The sequence below is a fragment of the Cebus imitator genome, unplaced genomic scaffold, assembly GCF_001604975.1.
Source record: "Cebus imitator isolate Cc_AM_T3 unplaced genomic scaffold, Cebus_imitator-1.0 Scaffold120, whole genome shotgun sequence".
In the NCBI taxonomy this organism is placed as follows: Eukaryota; Metazoa; Chordata; class Mammalia; order Primates; family Cebidae; genus Cebus; species Cebus imitator.
In genome coordinates, this window is record NW_016107435.1 from 3,883,276 (window position 1) to 3,898,702 (window position 15,427).

The 15,427-nt window shown below is 42.3% G+C and overlaps 1 protein-coding gene across 5 annotated transcripts in view; it reads right to left on the reverse strand.

The window, feature by feature from the left end:
- The window catches only part of SLC18A1 (solute carrier family 18 member A1), a 44,590-nt gene that overhangs the window by 15,685 nt on the left and 13,478 nt on the right, over positions 1-15,427 (reverse strand). For 3 of the 5 annotated variants that reach the window (XM_017539702.2, XM_017539701.2, XM_037742423.1), the window contains exons 2-10: positions 14,376-14,476; positions 14,038-14,271; positions 11,767-11,991; positions 9,767-10,130; positions 9,088-9,146; positions 5,191-5,274; positions 3,859-3,951; positions 2,282-2,371; positions 1,980-2,023 (exon numbers count right to left, since the gene is read on the reverse strand). In XM_017539702.2, the coding sequence (XP_017395191.1) occupies positions 1,980-2,023; positions 2,282-2,371; positions 3,859-3,951; positions 5,191-5,274; positions 9,088-9,146; positions 9,767-10,130; positions 11,767-11,890 (858 nt within the window). In that variant the 5' untranslated portion in view covers positions 11,891-11,991; positions 14,038-14,271; positions 14,376-14,476. The remainder of the gene's footprint in view (positions 1-1,979; positions 2,024-2,281; positions 2,372-3,858; positions 3,952-5,190; positions 5,275-9,087; positions 9,147-9,766; positions 10,131-11,766; positions 11,992-14,037; positions 14,272-14,375; positions 14,477-15,427) is intronic. The other 2 variants (XM_037742424.1, XM_037742425.1) reach the window with 2 other exon arrangements.

Consider the following 15,427-nt stretch of genomic DNA (forward strand, 5'->3'; position numbering starts at 1 on the left):
ATTTTGGTATGATAAACCTCTCTGCATACACACAATAGTGGATTGAGAAATTTAGAGATTCTAAAACTAAAAAAATCATGCTCTCACCCCATTATAATTCAAAGTAAAGAAACTGATATAAATCATTAGCATATACATTAAAAATCCAATAAACCCTTTCATCCAACAGTCCCACTTCTAGGAATTGACTCTAAAGATTAATACCAAGATTATAAAAATGCACAGATGCAAATTACAGTGCTATATGTCACTGCAAAATACTGAAAACTACCTAAACATAAGACACGGAATAAAATATGGTGCACATACAATTGTGTACCATTGTGTGCACACACACAATTTTGTGTGTATGTATAGACCATACAGCTGGAAAATAATGAGAAAGGATTCTATGAACTAATAGAGTAATTTTTATAACATATTACTGAGAGAAAAAAAGGAGAAAGCAAAAAAAATACAAGTGTGCTGCCTTTCATGTAACAAAGGAAAAATAAGAATACACATAAACTATTTGTTTTGCGAAAAAAGCACAAAGATGCAGGAAAGGAATAGCTATTCCTTTTTTGTTGTTGTTGTTTGTTTGTTTGACACAGAGTCTTTGTCACCCAGGCTGGAGTGCAGTGGCACGACCTTGGCTTACTGCAACCTCCACCTTCTGGGTTCAAGGAATTCTCCTGCCTCAGCCTCCAGAGTAGCTGAGATTACAAGCATGCACCACAACACCCAGCTAATTTTTTTGTACTTTTAGTAGAGACAGGGTTTCTCCATGTTGGCCAGGCTGGTCTCAAACTCCTGGTCTCAAGTGATCCGCCTGCCTTGGAAGAATGGCTATTCCTTACAGCAAAGAGCCAACTGATGATTTGGAGGAATTGGTGAACTACAAAAATCAGCATTTTGTAAACATTAAAGATTGGTTCAGTCAAGAATCATCAATGGATAACAAATCTAGGCAGAGAGGAAGTTTAAGGAGGAGTAGGAGATTTATATGATTTGACAGTGTCTCCCACAGGGTATTTATTAGTTACAAGGTGAAAAAATAATAACTACACAAGAGACCTGGGCAACACCTTGGCCCATTGATCAAAACGGACATCACCACCGAGAGGTGAACAGGCACTGTATACCTCCAGACGTGACACTCAGAAGGCCACAGTATGAAGAGGAAGCATCAGACAAACCAAATTTAGGAATACCCTATAGATAATTGTGGTCTTCATATATGTCAATGTCATGCAAGATAAAGGCTGAGAACTTTTCCAGATTAAAAGAGACTAGAGAGACGTGATGCATGAATGTATTACGCAATCCTGGATCAGGCCCTGCACTAGAGACTAAAAACAAAAAGCTCCCATGAAAGACATTGTTGGGATAATTGACACAATCAGAGTAGGCACTGCAAATAAGTATTGCATCAACGTTAAATTGCCTGCATTTGATAGCTCTATTGTCATTACATAAGGAAATAATCCTGTTCTTAGGGAAAACTCTCTAAAGTATCAAGTGGTAAGGGAATGATATAATCAATTTATTGTCAACTGGCTCAAAAAATTAGTAGTAATAATGTTTGTTTGTTAGAAAGAGAAAGAATGGGCAATGGTTCATGCCATATATGTATATATTCATATATATCTGGAGATATCCAAATATATATACAAACACATATATAATTATTCAGATGTATCTGGAGATCTCCATATATATATATATATATATATATATATATATATATATATATTCTGTATGGCTTCTTTGATTCTTCAAAAGACTCTTCAACCATCTTTGTCCAACATCAAGCCAAATACCTCACTATCCCCTACTCTCCCCGAAATGTAACCCTGTCCTGGAATTCAGACACAGTTCTCACTTTCCCTGACTCTGTTCCTCTTCGCTTTTCTTCTGATGGCTTGGCAGGCATGCCTGGGCTCCTGTGTTCACCCATCCTGTATATCTGTTAGCAATGGAGCTTTGTGTCTGCTTACCTCAGGAGAGACTTTGGAAGGCTGTAGGATGCAAAGCTGGAGTGCTAAGAAAGAAAGAAGGTGAGACAGTTCAGTGTGTCTACTGATTAGCTGAGGGCTCCAGTAACAGCTACAGTGCTATCAAACTGTTACGTAAAAATTTAACTCCCTAAGCTTCTTATCTCTTTTCCACAATGGGGCAGCCCTTGATCCATCAAAACATGTCCACACCACCCATTCTTACTCAAGACAGACACCACAGCATCATGCATTCCGAACCTGACCTGGGCTATCAGCTGCTGGAGGCTCTAATGGTAACTCACCTCCATCCAGTAGCGCCAGGAAGGCCAGGATGAGGAACGGCGCAGACTTCCCAACAAACTCATACATTACACTTCCAAAGGGTGCTCCTACTGGAAAGGCAAAGCAGACACAGATTCCAGAGGTGAGGGTGAGTCCCATCGAGTGAGAATTGTCCACATTTACCCCATGAGCATTTGTAGAACGCCTAACAGGGGCTAAGCTACACCTGAGGCTTTGGGAATTCAGAGATGGAGACATGACCCCTGTTCTCAGTGGAAGTGTGTGTGTGTGTGTGTGTGTGTGTGTGTGTGTGTGTGTGTTTGCGTGTGTAGGGGGGACCCAAATAATTAAGCATGGTGAAAATTTGACAGTTAAATATTGCATGCAGTGAAAGCTCAGTAGGTGTTATAGAAAGTCTAGGCAGCCACGAGGGCTTTGCCAAGTGCAGAGTACCTGGAGGGGAAGAAGCTTGTGTGAAGAACACAGAGGTGTTAGAAAAAAGTATGTTGCTGAAGAAGAAAAAGAAGAAAGTGAGTGTTACCAGACTATGAGTATTTGAGACGAGAAAGGTAGAGCCTTGCATAGGCAGGAGCCTTCTATATGCAGACGAGTCATCTACTTGGCCTTGCGGCCTATGGAGAAATATCAAGGGAGAAACACCACCTGCTCTGGGCTCAGGAAGATTCTTCAGCAGCATCATGGTGGAAGGAGGGAACATAAAAGAGGGAAGCTGCTGCCAAATTCTAACCTGGAAGTGACAAGGAGCCCGGATTAACTGTCGAGGATCTAACAAGCTTGTTCCTTTGGGAGCTTATTCATTTGGGACATGATAAAGGAGTCCAAAATGCACCAGTTTTAGATTGGCCATTTCAGTTGATGGATACTAACAAATAACAGGGATTCTGTTTCCTCTGCTCCCCATGGGGCTTGAGGGTGGGGCATAGGCCAGGAAAGAGATTACAGGTGTTGTCAATGAGCTTGTAAGCTCCTAGAGGGCAGGAACTATGCCTGGGGCTTCCCACCCTACTGTGCTGGCACTGTGTTTGGTGTGTAATACGTGAAAGTATGCAGCTTGTCAGTTAAGTAGTATGAGGGATGAGCCTCAAAGAAAGGGTAATTTTATGGTTTGGAGCTTGTTTCTGAGCCCAGAAAAATCTGAGTCTGTATCCTGGCTCCTGCATGTCCTGGCTGTGTGACTTTGGATGGCTATTTCACCATTCTAATTTTCATCTCTATAATGGGGACAATCATTCTCCTTTTGTTTGTGGTGGTGAGGAATAAGAGATTATGCTTGTAATGGATTTAGCAAAGCATCTGACAACCGCCAGGCTCTGGCAGTGTGTGCGTGGGAACGAAGGCAAGACAGCAGCCTCTAACACGAGGATGCTCACTTCCTCCAGCAGGCTGGGCTTCTGGACCTTTCCCCGGCCCTTATGTGTTCCCAGCTTCTTACAGAGAAGGAAATTTCACCTTTTCTCAGTGATATTTTTGAAGGAGTTGAAATAGGATAGGGCCAATGAGGGAAGGAAAATATTCGTCTTCCACACCTCGGGAACATTGGCTTCCTGGAGTTCCATCCTCCTTGGGTGCCACTTACCCAGCACCCCCAGGGCCAGGCCCCCCAGTGCGATTCCCATGGCCCGTCCTCTCTCATAGTCGTCAGTGTAGACACTGGCCAGCATCCCAAGACCTGCACAAAGAGTGACAGATGCAGCTGACCCCTGGGGGTCCTGTCTGCCTCTCAGAGTCCTTGGTCCTACCCTGTTACCTCTTCAGTGACAATCTTAGCTAGAGTTTCAGTTCCAGGGGTTTTACAAAACTTAACCGATAATATTTTTTAAGTACTTCTCTTCCTAGTCTTCCAAAACCCCACATTGTTCATTGCTGTTTAAGATGCCGTTGAAAGTGCAAGGCCCCTGGGAAGGATAACACAGAAAATCCATTGTCTGATAATACCACGTTTCACAGCCTTTTCTCATTTCCTAGCACCTTTCCCTGAATGAGGGGTTACAGAGCAGGTCAGGGAAAGGAAAACCTAGGAAGACAGAGACCGTTCTATCTAGTGGGGGTGCCCAGGGAAGAGCAAGAAAGCACTGGAGACCTGGAAGAGAGTGTGGGCTGGTGCTGTACAGCAGCTGGACTCTCAGGCCTTTGTAGTCATGGTAAAATGGCATAAAATACCAACTTCACAGGATTGCATTAGATACTGTATTCAGCTATACTTTGAAAACTGTGCTGGTATTACCAGTAGTATTAACATGATTATTCCTATAAAGTACTAAGCGGAAGACAGAAAAAGGACCCTTGAGTGTCACTAAATAAAAGCCTGGCCTTCATGGTTTTACTGCAGGTTCTGACCTGAGCTACCTGCATCAGAATCTTAGAACAGGGATTTAAGTCAGGCTCAGGGTTCTATGGACCCTGACAGCAATTCTATAATTCCTTTGTTTCTTTTCTCTCTCCCCACCCCCCCCTTTTTTTTTTAAAGTAAAGGCTCTAGCTCTGTTACCCAGGCTGAGGTGGAGTAGCACAATCATGGCTCACCGCAGCCTCAACCGCCCAGGCTTAAGCCATCTCCCACTTTAGCCTCCCAAGTGGCTGGGACCACAGGAGCACACCACCATGCCTGGCTAACTCATTTTTATTTTTTATAGAGATCAGGCTCTCACTATGTTGCCCAGGTTGGCTTTAAACTCCTAGAGTCAAGTTGTTCTCCTGGCTTGGCCTCCCAAAGTGCAGGGATTACAGGTATGAGCCACTGTGCCCAGACCAATTCCCTTATTTCTGAATCACAATTTCTACCTATACAGATGAGGTTTTCCTTAATTTCTTCATATAAATATAGGGTCTGCGGTAGTAAGAGATGTTTGTATGTGTGTGTGTGCATGCGTGTGTGCATGTGTGTGCATAATGAAGTTGTCAATGTTACCTGCAACAGATGAAAAAGAAGATCCAATGCCTTGAAGGGTTCGAGCCACAAAGAGTAGAGTATAGGTTCCAGAAAAAGCAAACACTGGATAAAAAGAATAGCAAGATAACGGCAGTTAGCAAATTGCCTTTGCTTCCCCTGCTGCCAGGGAACATGCTTATGATACTGCAGATATGAGTCGTGATGCAGACGTTTTTAATAAAGCATGATGACTGTTCCCTGTTTTTTGAGTTGTCTTTCTAATTTCCCACTCCTCAATCAGAACCGCTTTTTAAATGGCAAGAAAGCTGAGAAACCACAAAAGTATAAACCAATTCACCACACAGCAGATGGAAGGCTGAGTCTCTGCATCTCTTGCCAAGAGCCCAACATTCTGTCCACAGAAATCAGGGATGTCCATGAAGCACAGTGTCCTGGGCTGGAAACTGGTTCTTAGACCATACTCCTGGATTCTACATGTGCAACACCCAGGTCTGGTCTTTACCATTGCTGGGTCCCATAGGGTCATCTGGAGTACAGTGACAATAAGTAGGTGCTTTGAAGACTATAGGAATCGGGTAGAAAATACTATCCTGTGATACAATCAGATCCTTCTTTTTATCTTATACTGAAAGATCTTTTAATCAGACAGAATCAGCATTTATTAAGTTCATTTATTGAACATGCAGCTATGCTAGACTCTATAGCAAATGCAAAATAAAAATAACATTTAGTTCACGCCCTTGAAGAGGGTCAGTCTATTGAAGATGAACACACATGAAACTGAGAACCAACAGAATATGTTATCAAAAACTAAATCAGAGGGTGCTGGTGGTCAGGGTAGTTAAGTCCAGACATGCCTCAACCCCAATCCCAGAACAACATCTCCTAGAGTAAGAATAATCTCCTTGAAGTGTCTGAATCAGAAGAACTTTATTCCCTTTGCCCATTCAACAGATGTCTTCAGCTGTGTTTATAATCCTCTCCCATTATTTCCCGACAGACATGATCACACTGAACTACTCCTTGTCTCACAAAGATGCACAGTCTTGGTCTCCCTTTCCTGGCCACCAGCGTCTTATCTCAGGCTTTGTTATTTCCAGTCTCTTCAGTCTAGTCTTCCAAAGTTCTTTGAGAACAGAGTGACCCACTCATCTTGGTTTACCCAGAACCTCCTTGTTTTTAAAACTGAAAGTCAAAAAAACCCCACAGGAACAGAAAGCCTTACATGCCGGGAAGCCCCTCACTAGAGTGTGGATATGAGCTGTGTGTTCCCACCAAATTTCATGTTGAAATTTGATCCCCATGCCAGACACAGTGGCTCATGCCTATAATCCCAGCACTTTGGGAGACTGAGGAGGGTGGATCACCTGAAATCGGGAGTTCAAGACCAGCCTGACCGACATGGAGGAAACGCCTCTCTACTAAAATACAAAATCAGCCAGGTGTGGTGGTTCATGCCTGTAATACTAGCAACTAGGGAGGCTGAGGCAGGAGAATTCCCTTGAACCCGGGAGGTGGGGATTCTGGTAGGCCAAGATTTTGCCACTGGCCATTACACTCCAGCCTGGGCAATAAGAGTGAAACTCCATCTCAAGAAAAAGAAAAGAAAAGAAATTTGATCCCCAGTGTTAGAGGTGGGGTCCAGTGAAAGGTTTTTGTGTTATGGAGGTGAATTCCTCATCAATAGTTCAACATCCTCCCTTAGGGGGTGAATGAGCTCTCACTCTACAGTTCTCTCAAGAGCTGGTGGTTAAAAAAAAAAAAAAAAAAAAGCCAGGCAGTTCCCTCTGCTTTCTATTGCTTCTTCTCTCATCTCTGCACAACTAGCTACCCTTTACCTTCCACCATGAGTGAAAGCTTCCTGAGGCCAGCACCAGAAGCAGATGCTGGCACCATGCTTCTTGTAGAGCCTGCAGAACCATGAGCCAACCAACCTCTTCCTAATACAAATGACCAAGCCTCAGGTACTCCTTTATAGAAATGCTAAATGGACTAAGATACCCCTCAATTCCAGGCAAACCAGGAGAACTGGTCATTCTATTTAGGAAAACAAAGCTTTTTTTTTTTCCACTTTGCACCCTTTACATGGGCCACCATTTCACTTTTGATTACATTAGGCATGGCTTCTAGTTGGGGGTTGGAGGGGTTAAGGGTAGTAATGGGCAACAACAATCTCTTTCAAGTATTTTTTAAAACACTGGACAATGCTACAAGGATACCCTAAACATCAAATGTATTTTTTTGTCGTTGTTGTTAGAATTAGGCCAACTCAGTATAGCAACACTGCTATCTTATGGAAATAATAATTATTTAATATATACAGTGTGGTAGATAAGAAAAGCTTTTAAACCATGAATTCTTAGCAGAGAATCAGTCAAGGGTCTCATGCTAGAAAGTCTGAGATCCACTAGCACATGGCATTCTCTTACTTCTCAGTGTATGCCCCCAGGCAACCATCATAAACTTCTGATACCTGGAATCACGTCGTTTCATTCTTTATGTGACTGTAGTCATCTGGGCATTACACACACACTCCATAAAGTTTTATGGAATAAATGTTAATCCTCATTTGATTAAATAGGGCATCTTATTATTTTTAAATTTGCTAACTAGCATAGGCTGAGCTTCTAGAAGTTCCATGAATGGTGCTAAGTTGAATTTCTTCAAGTCGGCTAAAATTTCACAAATAAGATGCAGTTCTTAGAGAGAATCTCACATCTCAACTTCTTGCATTTTGCAGACTTCCAGCCCAGAATGCAATCAATTCTTGTTAAATATTGGGTTGATAGGAATCAAGTCCTATGCTGGGAAAGAAGAAAAGTTGAAGAGGAGGAAGAAAGAAAGTAGGTAAGTAACAGAAAGGTAATAAGAAAAACGTGAGGGAGAAAGAGGATCAGCAGAGCCATCAGAAACCAAGGCTGGATCCATAGGCTGCCTTCCCCCTCCTTCACCTCCAAATGCTAACCCCTTTTCATTCCTTCTTCCCTTGCTTCTCAGCGTCAATTTCCAGACTTATTTTTCTCATGTACTGTTTTTATTCCATCTCCATTTTATTAGAAACATTTAGCTGATCCTGGATAGACTATTTGTCTTTCCCTCTCTTGTTTCTTTAGCAAATTTACTTTTCTCAGCTTAACCTTTAAAGTCCTTACCTGAAAAGCAGTAGGCTTTTTGGAATTTTCCAGATGTTATTGTCTAATTTCCATTTTTTTTTGTTAGTTGCCCTTTACGGTGGCATATCAAAATAATATCATTTCTTCTTATAGATGGAAAATTTGTATTAAACTTGCTCAAGGGATTACTGATACATACATAACACACACACATACACACGCACCATAGCACCCATATGCAAACAGCTTTCATGATGTCCAGCTGAAGTAAATATCTGTTCTTCTATAGCAGAATAGACCAATTCCAACTAGACTGTTTTAGTCCACATACCAAAAATAGCAGAACATTTAAATCAATATTCAAGTCTGCTTAGTCAGATGACTAATTACTTGCCTTTTTTTTTTTTTTTTTTTTCCCAGACAGAGTCGTGCTGTGGCCCAGGCTGGAATGCATCGGTGTGATCTCAGCCCACTGTAACCTCCGCCTCCCGGGCTCAAGCAATTCTCCTGCCTCAGGCTCCTGAGTAGCTGGGACTACAGGCATGTGTCACCACGCCCAGTGAATTTTTGTACTTTCAGTAGAGATGGGGTTTCCCCAAGGTGGCCAGGCTGGTCTCAAACTCTGACCTTAAGTGATCCACCTACCTTGGCCTCCCAAAGTGCTGGGATTACTGGCGTGAGCCACCACACCCTGCGGAGATGCCTAATTACTTTCGAGGCTACCCTGCTATCTATACCACATTCACTTGATAAAATCAATGGTAATCAGTGAAGGGAAGAAAAGAGGAAGCAAATTACTTACTAACTGTGGAGAGAAACATGATAACAAAGCCAGCAAACATGGGGATATGATATCCGATCCTAAAAGGGAATTGAAAAAAAAAAAAGAAACATTTCCAACAGTCACTCTTACACTTGGACGACGTTTTTAAATGTAAGTGGGAGCAGAAATGCAGCTATTTGGGTGCATGGTAAAACATGGCTCTGAATGTAGTGTGGAGATGAAATAGAACACGTGAATGAGTACTAGCAAATAAACAAACATGCACATATGACCATAGATCAGGACCAATATTCTCATCTCCAGAAAGGATAGCCTAGGCAGAGTGCATATCTCTTGAAAACATCAGAATAATCTTAAATACAACTACTGGGAAGCCAGTGCTCTAGATTACAACAGGGCTGACACATTCCCACCCTCCTCCCATTCAAGCCATGCTCCGGGTCACTGATAGAACATCACAGTACACTGCTGTTCACTGGTTCTCCTCTCAGTGCTCAATATCACAAAGAAAATCTGAGCCCATGACAGTTCATCAGTAACATGTTATTATTTGAGTAATGAGCTTTCCAAAGAGCTAACTCCCCCGGGGAACCAGAGAAGTGAGTATTTCTTCTTTTTCACTTCCAACCCCCTTTTTATACTTTTCTAGTCCTCCCACTCCTGAGTACTCCGTGGAGCCCTGCGCCCAGTGAGATACCTGTTGGTGAGAGGGCCCACGAATGGGTTGACCACAAGTTGCATCACAGCCTTTGAAGCAAACAGAACCCCGACCCGGGTATTCTCTTCCTCCAGGAATTCTGTGCCTTGCAAGCAGTTGTTTTTATGAGCTGAGATGGCTTCAGTGGCCAGAGGGGGAACGGTGCTGGCAGTGCCATTCACCCATGCTGTGGAATTGGGCACGCTTTCTTCAACAGCCATGGTGTTGTTGTCAAAGAAGGAGAAGATGGTGGAAAAGGCAGGAGAGGTGAGGGCATGCAGGGAACTTCCCGCATGACCGAGGTGCAGAGAAGAGTTGACTTCTTTGAACTCCATGGCATATAGGAAGGTTGGCACAATTGGCACTGAAAGTCAAGGAGGACAGGTAATGGGAGCTAAGGAAAGATGTCATCTTACCACTGAAAGTCAAAGAGATCAGGTGTTGGGGGCTAAGGACAGATGTCATCCTACTACTACGTGGTCCAGGGGCACTATGATGAGGTTCGGCCTTATGCCCAAGGATGGTGTCTAAAGTGGCATGTGCCCTTTAGACAAACCCTACTAAAAGACTGTGCCTGCCCAAGTTATCTTATTAGCTAAAGTAGCTAAATTCTGACCTTATACAGTTAGTCCTCACTGTTCATGGATTCCACATAGGAATCTCCTACTCACTTAGATTGACATGTAACCACCCAAACCAACACACACTAAGCTACCACGACATTTCACCGACATGTCCAACTCTCACACAGACATGGCCAGAGGAGGGGGATGGGAGGAGGCAGGGCAGGGTGGTCAGAGGAGCCTCAACTCTGGGACCACTGGACAGGGCTTGAATCTCAACTCTGGCACCTCTTAGTGGAGAGGCCTTGGGCAAGTCACTTAACATTTCTGAAATTCTTTTTCTCTTTATAAAAAAAATATGATTTACCAGGATGTTTCAGAGTTAAGATTATAATCGTGTGTGTGTGTGTGTGTGTGTGTGTGTGTGTGTGTGTGTGTGTTTCCCCTGGGGGCAATGATTCAGTATTCACTAATCCACTGTTTGCAGCAACTTTATAGAGCATAACTGTAATGACAGAACCATGAATAATGAGAAGTGATTGTACTGGATTAACAACTTGTCTCAGATAGATCCTTATTTAAAAACATATATTTGGCCAGGTGTGGTGGCTCACACCTGTAATCCCAGCACTTTGGGTGGCCGAGGCAGGCGGATCACAAGGTTAGGAGTTCAAGACCAGCCTGGCCAATATGATGAAACCCCATCTCTACTAAAAGTACAAAAATTAGCTGGACATGGTGGCAGGAGCCTATAGTCCCAGCTACTCGGGAGGCTGAGGCAGAAGAATCGCTTGAACCTGGGAGGTAGAGGTTGCAGTGAGCCAAGATCACAGCACTGCACTCCAGCCTGGGCAACAGAGGAAGACTCCCTCTCAAACAAAACAAAAAACAAACAAAAAACACACATATTTTACCCAAGAGGGGAAACCTCTTAGTACCCATTTATACGCAGGTATAACTTAATGTAATGATTAGAAGAGTATCAACTAAAAAAAGCAGGATTCCAAAGGAAAGAACCACATAGAAGGTAAGGTCTTGATAAGAAATCAGGTATCCAAATAAAATTTGCTGTTTTTACAGAGCGGAGGCCGGAAAGGCACTGCCTTGAGAAGATGCTGTCCCAGAGGCACTTGGAGTCATTAGCACCTTGGGAAGACAGTTTGGGGAGGAAGAAAAGCAGTTCTGGCTCCAGACCATCCTCTTCTCCAGTCAGACCCTCTCTGGACCCCCTTCTCTTTACCTCTGGAGTCTTTTAGCTATGTTTGATAAACTTCAGACTCCATTTTCTGCCTTTTTTTTTTTCCAGTCCTCAACAACCTCTGTATGTTTTTGAGCATAAAAAGGAAAATTCTCAGATGCATTCACTGTTGAAATCAAGCAGGATGTACGCTGCCTCCCAAACAAATTAACCCTCAGCACAAAGACCCCCAAACGTACCCACCACAGTAAGCAGCATGTTGTCCAGGAGCAGAGCGACAAATACCACTACCAGCACCAGCTGCCGAGACTCTCTCCCCTCCTTCAGCAACCCCTGGGAAGCGCCCAGAACAGTCCGGAGCATGATGAGGGCTGGGCTGGGGCAGTCTTCCTCTGCAGGCTCTCAGGGAAGGTCCTGTGACAGCTACAGGTCTCCTGCAGCCTTTATAGAAGAGGGGAGGGAGTCTGCCCAAACGAATGAAACTCACTATTAAAACGAAAAGTGTGAAGGGTTGCAAGTAGTAGGATAATATTTGGAAACATCTCCATGTCTGTATCACTGTTCACTTCTTACACATCTCAGTAACTCTACCTGGTTCCCAGATGCCTTCTAGGTGAGCATTGCTTACTAGCTATTTATGTCCAGGTTCTGGATTTATATCGAGACATTAATTTCCTTGAAATCAACCTGTAATTCATTAAATTCTCTTGAAATTAATGCCTTGATATAAATCCAGACATAAATAGTTGCTCTACAGATGACTTAACCCTGTGTTTTTCAAACATCTGATATTTACTTGCCTATCACCTTGACGGTTTATGTCACATCTGAGGACCACCTGTACTACCATTTACTTCATCGTTTCTTCTAAATACATTCTCTTAAAATATTGGGATACTGCCAGGCATGGTGGCATGTGCTGGAGTCTCAGTTACTTGGGAGGCTGAAGTGAGAGGATATCTTGAGCCCAGGAGTTTGAGTCCAGCCTGGACAACATTGCAAGACCCCATCTCTCAAAAAAATTTTAAAGCCAACATTAATATTGATATCATGCTTTAAAAAGTAATTTTATGTGGCATGCAAAAAAAGTATGGTCTATGTTCTAGGTGCTACCCCAAAATATTTCACGTGGCACAGTGTCACCTGGGCTGCCCACTGAGAAACACTGGCCTACACCAACCTTCATCTCACAGATGAGAAACCTGAGCCTCTGGAGGTTAGATTTGTTTGGGGTTTCACAATTAGAGTCAAACCAGAATAAAACCCCAAACTTTTCAATTTGCAGGCTTATCCTCTACCATTTCCCCTTGCCCTGTGGTTCTAGAAGCACTCTCATTCTTTTGTTTGAGCTATAAACCCCTGCTCAGAAAGATGCCTTAGTCTGTGAAAATAAAATACTGATTTTCATGGTTAGTTTTCTATTTGGGATTTTATATCATTAGTCAGCATTAAGTCACAGTACCTTCAAGTAATAAGAGTTTCCAGGAAGAATTTCATTTTCTTTGACATGGTTTCTGTTGTGGTATAAACAATACCAGTCATTTAAATTTTAAAATAGATTACCATCATGAAATCTGTCAAGCCCTAAAAATCATATACTCTTTGACTTAGCAACTGTACTTCAAGGAACCTATCCTAAATTTAAAAAAAAAAAATGATCAGAGGTACAGCCAAAGATTTATGCTCAAAATGATCAATTGCTGAATAATTTTTATTAGTGAAAAAAAGTCAAACATGTTAATGGTAGATTATTAAACAGCTCTTAAAAATTTTATTTTCAAATAATTTTAATGATGTAGAAAATACTATTACTATAATGTTAAGTAAAAAAGGGAACTTAAACTGTATTTACAGCTTGAACTCAATTGTCTAAAAATAAATATATGGGCACATTTTTGAGAGAGTAGAAGGATACCCAAATGCCAGTTATTTATAATCAATGACTTTAGTTATCTTCTGTGTATTTCTAAATATTATATAATGAGCTACTTTTATAATTAAAGTAAATAATTTTAAATAATTATCAGTGGAGTTCAATAGTCAGCCTCAGATGTTGGGAGTATCTCAAGCACTGAGCTACTCTGTTCTAAGCCCAGGGCTAGAAGAACCCGCTCACTACTACGGATTAAAGTGACCAAAGTCCTAACTGAACCAATTATCAGTTAAGTTTTAACCAGTAAATACATGCAATTACTTAAGATCTTTCACTTCTCTGTATAAATTAGGTATTTCTGAATACAAATTGACTTGGCATATGTATGGATAAGAATAAAAGACAAACGAAGGAAAAGTAAAAGACATAGTGAATGAAGTAAATACTTCAAAGACAGAAAACACACACACACACACACACACACACACACACACCCCAAAATGCCAGAACAAAAACAAACAAAACCAATAATTTCCCAACAAATCAATAGTAAACTTTACTTAGCAGTCAAAATCCTCTGAGAGAGACACAAATGACAAGGAAAGATTAAATTAGTCCGGAGAGAGAAAAATCTTACCTTAGAGCCCATCTCGGTGTGAGGCACTCAGGGAGGTACTGGCAGCTGTTAGCAAGACAGCAGGGATGCCGTTCTCTGAATGTGGATGTGCTGATGGATTTATTGCCTCCTGTTATCTGAGGATGCTGTGTACATGTGCGTGTGTGTGCCCTTTGTCCACAAAGATTTAATTGCAACCTCCAACAGGTTTTATTCAGACCCTTAGCTCCCTGCGTCAAAGGCAGGAAGGCAGAGCTGGAGAGGATAAAGAGAGGGGAGATACTATCCTAAGCAAAGAGGCACTAGACTGCACTGTTTTACATCTGTGCTTATCTATCATCAAACTCTTTAACTCTTACCTGGGTCTGAACACACAAACTGGAAGCCAAGATGAAACCAGAGTGCATTTCCCGTTCCTTGCTACTTAGTCAAAGAGGCTCCATGTACCCCAATTAGCTTCCTGGAAAGAAACAATGCATGTTGTTCTCAAGCCATAAAAATCCAAGATCTATGGCCTCTGTAAAGGCTTAGACGGTGCAGTGTGTCTTCACATCTCAGGACTGGCTCAATGCCTGATACACGGTGGCAGCCAATAAATACTTCTTGTATGGACGGCTGGATAGTTGGCTACAGAAGAGAGTGCAGCTCATTGTAGGATCTTGAGAGACTCTATTGATCCCTATTATTCTGACATTAAATCATTGGTGGCTCAAAGAACATAAACAATTTATGAAACAGCAAATACAATTCATGAGCAAGAGCAGCGCAGAGGTTTCCTATTTGTGGAACTGGTGGGCTCTCCTAATTGTGGGAATTAACTAGGGGACTTTTGATTTAATGCTAAAAAAGGAAAGAGTTTTTATTTTTAACTTTTTTTTTCTTTTTGAAACACAGTCTCGCTCTGTCACCGAGGCTGAAGTGCAGTGGTATGATCTTGACTTACTGCAATCTCTGCCACCTGGATTCAAGCAACCCTCCCATCTCAGCCTCCTGAGTAGCTGGGATTACAGATGCATGCTACCATGCTCAGCTAATTTTTTGTATTTTTAGTGGAGACAGGGTTTCACCATGTTGGCCAGGCTGGTCTCGAACTCCTGACCTTAAGTGATCCTCCCGCCTCAGCCCACCAAAGTGCTGTGATTACAGGCATGAGCCACAGCTCCTGGCCTTGATGGAAAGAGTTTTAAAATGTAAACCTAGAGAGAGAAATAGGGAGAGGAAACAAAGACATCAGCAGAGTGTATTAGTTTCTATAGGTTGCTGCTGTAACAAATTACTACAAACTGGTGGCTTAAAACAACACGTATTTACTATCTTGCAGTTCTGGAGGTCCGAAGTGGAAAATACCTCATACTGGGTTAAAATGAAGGCATTGGCAGGGCTGCATTCCTTCTGGAGATTCTGGGGGAGG